Source organism: Rhinichthys klamathensis, unplaced genomic scaffold (genome assembly GCF_029890125.1).
Source record: "Rhinichthys klamathensis goyatoka isolate OS25496 unplaced genomic scaffold, OSU_Roscu_1.1 h1tg000685l_1, whole genome shotgun sequence".
Classification (NCBI taxonomy): Eukaryota; Metazoa; Chordata; class Actinopteri; order Cypriniformes; family Leuciscidae; genus Rhinichthys; species Rhinichthys klamathensis.
This window is the reverse complement of record NW_026607114.1, coordinates 220,001-230,000: the sequence shown is the minus strand read 5'-3', so window position 1 is coordinate 230,000 and position 10,000 is coordinate 220,001. Positions and strand designations below refer to the sequence as shown.

The 10,000-nt window shown below is 34.3% G+C and overlaps 1 protein-coding gene across 2 annotated transcripts in view; it reads right to left on the bottom strand.

Moving 5' to 3' along the window:
- smyd1b (SET and MYND domain containing 1b) overlaps positions 1-10,000 on the bottom strand; it is a 19,510-nt gene that overhangs the window by 7,464 nt on the left and 2,046 nt on the right. Inside the window, exons 2-6 of one of the 2 annotated variants that reach the window (XM_056241941.1) lie at positions 7,524-7,700; positions 5,827-6,040; positions 4,386-4,516; positions 2,713-2,751; positions 1,189-1,384 (exon numbers count right to left, since the gene is read on the bottom strand). In XM_056241941.1, coding sequence (XP_056097916.1) covers positions 1,189-1,384; positions 2,713-2,751; positions 4,386-4,516; positions 5,827-6,040; positions 7,524-7,700 — 757 coding nt within the window. The remainder of the gene's footprint in view (positions 1-1,188; positions 1,385-2,712; positions 2,752-4,385; positions 4,517-5,826; positions 6,041-7,523; positions 7,701-10,000) is intronic. The other variant, XM_056241942.1, reaches the window with a different exon arrangement.

The following is a 10,000-nucleotide window of genomic DNA, read 5'->3' as shown; positions in this document are numbered from 1 at the left end:
CATTCAATGAATCATTCTTTCATTCATTCAATTATTCAATCATTCTATCATTCAATCATTCAATCATCTGTTCATTCGTTCGTTCATTCATTTATTCATTCATTCATTCATTCATCCATTCATTCATTCAATCATTAATTGATTCATTCATTGATTTATTCATTAATTCATTGATTCATTCAATCATTCATTCATTCATTCATTTAATCATCCATTCATTCATTCATTCATTCAATTAATCATTCTTTCATTCAATCATTCAATCATTCAATCATTCAATCATCCGTTCATTCGTCGTTCATTCATTAATTCCTTCATTGAATCATTTATTCATTCATTCATTCAATCATTCATTAATTCCTTCATTGAATCATTTATTCATTCATTCATTGATTCATTCAATGATTCATTCATTCATTCGTTCAATCTTAATTGAATCATTCATTCATTCAATCATTCAATCATCTGTTCATTTGTTCGATTATTCATTCATTCATTCATTGAATCGTTTATTAATTAATTCAATCATTCAATCATTCAATCATTCATTCGTTCATTCATTCATTCGTTCGTTCGCTCATTCGTTCGTTCGTTCATTCATTCATCCATTCATTCATTCATTCATTCATTCATTCAATAAATCATTCATTTATTCATTCAATTATTCAATCATTCAATCATCCGTTCATTCGTTCGTTCGTTCATTCATTCATTCATTCATTCATTCATTCATTCATTCATTCATTCATTCATCCATTCATCCATTCATTCATTCAATCATTAATTGATTCATTCATTGATTTATTCATTAATTCATTGATTCATTCAATCATTCATTCATTCATTCATTCATTCATTTAATCATCCATTCATTCATTCATTCAATGAATCATTCTTTCATTCAGTCATTCAATCATTCAATCATCCATCCATTCATTCGTCGTTCATTCATTCATTCAATCATTAATTGATTCATTCATTCATTGATTGATTGATTCATTCATTCATTCATTCATTCATTCATTCAATCATTCAGTCATTCATTCATTCAATCAATCATTCATTCAACCATTAATTGATTAATTAATTCATTAATTCAATCATTAATTGATTAATTCATTGATTCATTCATTCAATCATTCATTCATTCATTCATACATTAATGTTATATCTGTGAGTAAGCGTCACCTTCTGTCCCTCCGGCTCGGCTCCGGCCATCTTCAGGTCGTCTCCGGTGTGGTTGGTGCAGTGTTCGCAGGTGCAGTCGAAGTAATACTGTTGCTTCAGCAAACGCCTGCGATCTTCAGACAGGTTGAGATAGTCCACATACGACACGGTCACCTCTTCCCCAGGACTGATCTTCCCCAGCGCTCGCAGCTCGATTCTGTGACACACACACACGCTCGAATCAGAGCACACACAACTAGTCTACACACTTCAGCCTCATGAACCGGTTCCTGCGCTCACAGTCCAGATCAAGTAAGCGCACATAACCAAACACTCTTTGCTAACTAGGCCAAACAGAGGAGTTGTGTATATAGACCCAGATTGTGATCATATACAACATATTAACTTGATCTGACAGCAGACGGAAACACAGTGACACACACAGACAAATGTTCGTGAGTCGTAAACCCACAGATATTTGCATAAGTGTAATTAGTTGTGGCAGCTGTCAAGACTGGAAGAAAGTGTTATTAGATGTGAAAGAGGTTAGAAGTGACCAACCACCCGTCAGCAGCTCTCGTCATACTTCAATTCTGTCATCATTTCACTCTCGCGTCGTTACAACTTTCTTTCTTTCTTCAGCAGAACGTGAAAGAAAACACAATGACACATGAAAACGAACTTGAGCATTTGTAAATGATAACAGAATTTTTGACTATCCCATCTATCTCATCTGTTTTAATAAATATCAGTATTTGATTTAGAGTTTAATCCAGATTATGAACAAACGTTCTCCCAGTAAAGTTAATAGATCGTTATCGGTTCTCGAAACGTTGACACAAATTGTAACATTTTTAAATGTTCGAATGGAAATGTTCAAATGTTACAAAATTGAATGTTCAGTTAACAAGGAATAACTTTATTAAAGTCCCCCTGTGGTGTAAATCCAGCGTTTAATGTTGTTTATGTGTCTATGTGGTGTTTTTAATACGCTTTAAGACACACCATGTGTGAGTTCATAAGTCGACAGCATTGCTGAGTATTTCCTCCTTAAAACTGCAGTGAACCAAAGACAGTCTCAAAAACACGGTTTGAAATCGCTGGTGTTTCTGACGTCACAAACGACCTTGTAACCAATCAGATCAACGTGTGATCGTCAACCAGTGGATCTCTGAGCTGAGTGAGTGAGTGGAGGCGGGGCTCATTTGCATATTCATAGAACCGCGCATACTAAATGAGGCGAGGGTGTCGAGTTACATTCAAGATCATTTTTGGTGATCAAAGATGGGATAAAATGATTGACAACAGGGGGACTTTAAATGTTGTGAACTTTTCAGAGAACATTACAATAACTTAACTGGAACGTTATCTAAAATATGTTGTCAGATGGGTAGACAGTGCAAGCGAACTCTCCTGATTAAAGCTGTTCTCGGTGTCTCCGTCATGTTCTGTTTGGCTGTGTTTGGGTAGTTGATTATTTGAAATGATAGATGTGATGATAGAAAGAAGAAGATCTGATACGGTTAAGAGGTTAAACGGACCCACCTCTTCTGAGAATGATACATAGTATCGACAGCCGACTGACTGAAACACAAAGCAAGAAGCAGCTGGACTTACTGAACTTAGGATACGGTTTTCAATCAAACTCTGTTGTTGTTCTGACGTTAAAAAAGAGGCAAAACTACAATTTGCGGCCGAATGCTAGTGTACTTCAAATTAAAATTACACTGCTTTATTTGGACATTTCTATGTAAGCTTGTTTGAGCCACAGAATAAAAAATAAAAAAGGTTATTGCGACTTTTTATTTCAGAATTGGGTGATCGAAAGTCGCAATTGTGAATTATATACTCAGAATTGTGAGAAATAAACTGGAAATTCTGACTTTTTTCTCAGAATTGCATGTTTATATCTCACAATTCTGAAAAAAAAGTCAGTCTTTTTTTAACCTTAGAATTTAACTTTATAACTCGCAATTGCAAGTTTATATCTCACAATTCTGAGAAAAAATGTCAGAATTGTGTGTTATAAAGTCAGAATTGCGAGTTATAAAGTCGCAATTGTGAGAAAAAAGTCAGATTTCTGACTTTATAACTCACAATTCTGACTTTATTCTGACTTTATAATTCGCAATTCTGACTTTATATGAGTTTATATCACACAATTCTGACTTTATATGAGTTTATATCACACAATTCTGTCTGTATATGAGTTTATATCACACAATTCTGACTTTATATGAGTTTATATCACACAATTCTGTCTTTATATGAGTTTATATCACACAATTCTGTCTTTATATGAGTTTATATCACACAATTCTGACTTTATATGAGTTTATATCACACAATTCTGTCTTTATATGAGTTTATATCTCAAAATTCTAACTTTATATCTCGCAATTCTGACTTTATATGACACAATTCTGACTTTATATGAGTTTATATCTCAAAATTCTGTCTTTATATGAGTTTATATCTCAAAATTCTGTCTTTATATGAGTTTATATCTCAAAATTCTAACTTTATATCTCGCAATTCTGACTTTATAACTCGCAATTCAAACTTTATATCTCGCAATTCTGACTTTATATCACACAATTCTGTCTTTATATGAGTTTATATCACACACTTCTGTCTTTATATGAGTTTATATCTCAAAATTCTGTCTTTATATGAGTTTATATCTCGCAATTCAAACTTTATATCTCGCAATTCTGACTTATAACTCGCAATTCTGACTTTATATCACACAATTCTGTCTTTATATGAGTTTATATCACACAATTCTGACTTTAAATCACACAATTCTGAGAAATAAAGTCAGAATTGCAAGATGTAACTCGCAATTGGGAGATAAAAAGTCGCAATTATCTTTTTAAAATGTTTTATTCTGTGGCGGAAACAAGCTTCCATAGCATTCTCTGTGAGTCTTGTTCAATGAGAGTGTCTTATCATGACCATCATGAGTTGAAAGAATGCATGTGACCACACATTAGCGCTCCAGAACGGCACACACAGGCCGCAGTATTTGGGTGAATGCACACATTTCACGGAAACCCTGAATCACATGAGCGGGTTATTCCCTTCCCAACTCTTTCAGTTCAAACTCTCAGTTCCTCCAGCCATCGTTCTCTCTGATTCCTCGCCCACACACGTTACTTTCACCTGTGCGCTCTCACGCTCACACTGAGGATCTGAAGACCGGCGCTGACACTCACTTGCCGTTGTTGAGTATGACGGTGCAGTTGGGCCAGCAGTCGTGGTTCACCAGACACAAGTTAGGAAACAAGCCGACGCCAACCGCCTGCAAACCTCTCTGATCGCTCACCATGAACCCGTTACAGTTGATCTGGGGAAACGTGGAAGACAGAAGAGTCACGTTTGCAATCATTAGGATTTGAAATGGTGCATAAAATGTGATATATTATTGCAATTTAAAATATCAGTTTTCTATGTGAATATACAGTAAAGTGTAATTTATTCCTGTGATTTTCAGCATCATTACTCCAGTCTTCAGTGTCACATGATCCTTCAGAAATCACTCTAATATGAGGATCTGATGCTCAAGAAACATAATTATCAATACTGAAAACAGTTCATATTTTGTGGAAGATTTAGGATAAGTAAGATTTTTTAAAAAGAGAGAGAAATTAATATTTTTATTCATCAAGGAAAACCAAATATATGATGGTTTCCACAAAAATATGAACAGTTTTCAACACTGATAATAATCATAAATGTTTCTTGAGCATCAGATCCTCATATTAGAGTGATTTCTGAAGGATCATGTGACACTGAAGACTGGAGTAATGATGCTGAAAATCACAGGAATAAATTACACTATTTTATTAAAATTAAAACAGCTATTTTAATTTATAATAATATTTCACATTTATTTCAGTCATTTTGCTTCTTCTCCAGTAAATGTCTCTTGATTTAAGAATGTTTCGATATTTGTGCTGGAAAACAAGACAGAAACACTGAGGAAGAAGATAATTTTTTTTGCAGAGAAACAATGTGTTATTCACATAAATTTACACTGAAAATGGTTGGTAGTTTCTTGTATTTTGATGGTTTCAGTGCTTGATGACAAGACCATTTTATCCTCATATTGAATACATTAAAATTACACTTTACTATACAGGTGAAACTTGAAAAATTAGAATATGGTGCAAAAGTTCATTTATTTCAGTAATTCAACTTAAAAGCTGAAACTAATATATTATATAGACTCATTACATGCAAAGTGAGATATTTCAAGCCTTTATTTGTTATAATTGTGATGATTATGGCTTACAGATATGAAAACCTTTTCACAATATTCTAATTTTGAATTTGGGGTTTAATAAGCTGTAAGCCATAAACTTATAACAAATAAAGGCTTGAAATATCTCACTTTGCATGTAATGAGTCTATATAATATATTAGTTTCAGCTTTTAAGTTGAATTACTGAACTTTTGCACCATATTCACATTTTTCGAGTTTCACCTGTATATTCACATAGAAAACAACATTTTAATTTATAATAATATGTCAATTTTTTTACTGTATTTTTGATCAGCCTTTGTGAACATAAGAGACTTCTTCTTTCAAACACATTAAAATCATAATTCTCCGTAACGCTTGATCAGCTAAAGCGATGATTGGGAGTAACGCACCACTCCGAGGATGTGTGAGATGCTGTCCACCGTGTGCTGTTTGCTCCCGCGAGGCCAGAAGTCCAGGAAGTTGTGGATGTCCACCTTGAAATCCTTCAGGTCGTCCTCGTTCATGTCACAGATGTGGTTTTCCAGTTCATCCAGGGTCGTCATCTGCATGTCCGAGACCACCATTCCCTGCTTATCGACACGCCACATGATGCGAGCCGCGAGACTAACACACAGAACATCAGATTTTTACATCATTTCTGTCACATATGAGCGTGAACGCTACGTGCAGAGCGCCACCGTGAAGAGAGCATGTCTAAATATTCCCTCGCACTTTGTAACACATCTTTCCCTCGCGGGTCAAAATGCCCTAAAATTATACTTTTTTTTTTTCTTTTTTTTTTCTTCAAAAAGCTTATTTTATTTCTATCTATTTTTTCTATTTTTAATGCAATTTTTTGGGAGATTTTTTGTTATTTTTTATTTTATTTAGCTTTAAATTACTAGATTTGATCAATAATAAATAATAAATAAATAGTAATTTAAGCACATTCCTCACATTCTTTCAACTTAAATTCAAAATAACTCACAGTTTTATGCATAACCCTTTTAATTCAGCTCTAAATATCTGACATTGTGTGTCTTTGCCGACCGCTTGTGTTAAATAATTAATATAAGATGATATTTCATGACTCTAGATGGCCTTATATCTCTATATGGAGTAAATGAGCTGTTCCTCTGGGTCCTAAAGTCAGTTTCTCTTCAATATGCATTCAGACACACATGTAGACATTATAAAATAATTTTTTGGTAAAGGTTTAGCATTTTTAGTTTGAATTTTTAGCATTTTTAGGGTTTTCAATGTGAACTGAAGCATTCCACTCATTCCTAAGGGGCTCAAATTGACCCGAGAGGGAAGGATTTGTTACTTTTTAAAATTTCAACCCAAAAACTCGTCGAATCCATTACTTTTGTGTGTGTGTGTGTATTTGTGGATCAAGTGCGACAAAAGTCCAGGGATCTTGGACTCCTCTGATGAACACTCAATTTAAAAAAAAAAAAAATTTAACAGAGTTTCGGGTCAAAATGAGCCGAGGGAATGATGATGGCTAGGATAGACTTGGTCCGCTGAAAACACCAGCATTAATGTGTGCATTTAGACATTAACATATGAGTGCATTTAACATGCATCATACAGGGTTCGTACAGAAACTGTAAAATGAAATTCCAGGACTTTTCAAGGTTTTTCAAGGACTTTAATGAGAGATCTCACTTATCAAACAATATCTTTATTTTATTTCAAATTCTAAAAAAGGTAAATAGATAAACAAAAATAAACTAATAAAACAAAATGGTTCAAATAAAGCAATGACTGTGTAACTTTAACCATTGAAAGGATACTATGACAAAGATATCGCTTTCCTCTTTCAAACTGATTTTTTCCCACATTAATATATGATTGACCTGAAGAATGAAAGATGCAACATATACGTGGATATTTATGAGCAATATCACACTCATGCGAAATGGCTCTATATCAATATCAGACGGACTGCAGCGTTAATTTTGTGTGAAAAGATTGTTTTATCATTAAAATTAATTCAATAATTCAAGCACCATTCATAAATATGGAGAGTTTTCCAGGACTTAAATTCCAAAACGTCAAATTCAAGCATCCCTGATCATAACTGCAGTGTTACGGCTCATACCGGATGTTTTCATTGGGTGCTTTCCCGTAGCTCTTGATGCCGGCGCACTCGAGCTTGTGCTCTTCCCACGCGGCGCGCTGACACGTCCGGTCGCAGTATTGAGCGAAGCGGCACTGACCGCAGCGCTGGAGCTTCTCCTGCCGCCGGAAACACCAGTGACACACACTGGACACCAGACTGGAACAGAGGACGCTTCATTACGGCACGCACAGAGACTCGAATCACATTACACTCACAAACACACTTACAGATGAAGAACACAAACTTTACACACATGCCAGCATGATGAAACTTAGTGTACACATCAACATTATAGAGAAAACAATGCATCAATATTAAAAAATCTTTGGAAGATATCACTGAACATTTATTTAGCCATAGCATTACATCATTCTCTCACTCCACAGAGAGCATTCAATCTCTTTACAGTTACAAACACATTTACAGATGAAAAAGAAAAAGAAATACTCCAGGTGAATTTACACAAACTGAGAAAGTCCGGAAGTGTTCAGTTGCGCCCGCTCTTCACATCTCATATATTTGTTCTTACATTAGTTACAGAGTTTGTGACTGTATTTGGTGACACACTTACCTTAATCTTTCATGCTGAATCATCTTATGCAACCCTGTTTTTATATCTCATGTTCAAATTGGAAAACTGATTCCTCATGGTCTGATCATAAATTGCTCGATTCTAATCTTGATTTTACAGTGTGTTATTTTAAGACAAGTTCGGATCTGGAAAAGCCACGCAAGTTCTCTTTGGGACTTAAGGTTAAATATAGACTATAAACAGCATATGACACCACGACTGGATCGACCCCTGCTATTTAAAGCTCAATAATCAGTGTTACTGTAGAATCTCTGATATACAATCTCACTTGTAAAGGCTCTATATGGAACTTCAAAGGTTCCTTCAGGCGCTTTTAGGGGTTCCATCATGAGATAGAGCTTCAATTAGTTGTTTTTAAGAATTTAATTTAATTTTATGAATTAAGCTGTTAGTAAATATAACTTATCACTAATTTATTGCATTATGCAGTCATTTAAGAGCTCAATATAGAATCCCTTTTTCTCTAAGAGTGTACTATTATAGTTTTTAGTAATATTTTGAATTACACTGAAAACAATCTGCTGTATGGAAGCTTGTTTCCGCCACAGAATTAAAAAGGAAAAAGGTAATTGCAACTTTTTATCTCACAATTGCGAGATATAAAGTCACAATTGCGAGATATAAAGTCAGAGTTGCGAGGTATAAAGTCAGAATTGCGTGATATAAAGTCAGAATTGCGAGATATAAAGTCAGAATTGCGTGATATAAAGTCAGAATTGATTGATATAAAGTCAGAATTGCGAGATATAAAGTCAGAATTGCGTGATATAAAGTCAGAATTGTGAGATATAAAGTCAGAATTGCGAGATATAAAGTCAGAGTTTGAGATATAAAGTCAGAATTGCGAGATATAAAGTCAGAATTGCGAGATATAAAGTCAGAATTGCGAGATATAAAGTCAGAATTGCGTGATATAAAGTCAGAGTTTGAGTCAGAGTTGGAGATATAAAGTCAGAATTGCGAGATATAAAGTCAGAATTGCGATATAAAGTCAGAATTGCGAGATAAAGTCAGAATTGCGAGATAAAGTCAGAAATGCGAGATATAAAGTCAGAATTGCGAGATATAAAGTCAGAATTGCGATATAAAGTCAGAATTGCGAGATAAAGTCAGAGTTGGAGATATAAAGTCAGAATTGCCAGATATAAAGTCAGAATTGCGAGATATAAAGTCAGAATTGCGATATAAAGTCAGAATTGCGATATAAAGTCAGAATTGCGAGATATAAAGTCAGAATTGCGAGATATAAAGTCAGAATTGCGAGATATAAAGTCAGAATTGCGAGATAAAGTCAGAATTGCGAGATATAAAGTCAGAATTGCGAGATATAAAGTCAGAATTGCGATATAAAGTCAGAATTGCGAGATATAAAGTCAGAATTGCGAGATAAAGTCAGAATTGCGAGATATAAAGTCAGAATTGCGAGATATAAAGTCAGAATTGCGATATAAAGTCAGAATTGCGAGATAAAGTCAGAGTTGGAGATATAAAGTCAGAATTGCGAGATATAAAGTCAGAATTGCGATATAAAGTCAGAATTGCGATATAAAGTCAGAATTGCGAGATATAAAGTCAGAATTGCGAGATATAAAGTCAGAATTGCGAGATATAAAGTCAGAATTGCGAGATAAAGTCAGAATTGCGAGATATAAAGTCAGAATTGCGAGATATAAAGTCAGAATTGCGAGATAAACTCATGAGATAATGAGTCACAATTGTGAGATAAAAAGTTGCAATTATCTTTAAAAATGTTTTATTCTGTGGCGGAAACAAGCTTTCATAACTGTAGGATTTACCATTTTCACTCAGAAATTACGACAAAATTTCATAAATAGTAACAAAGAAACGGCAAGTAACACTGAAT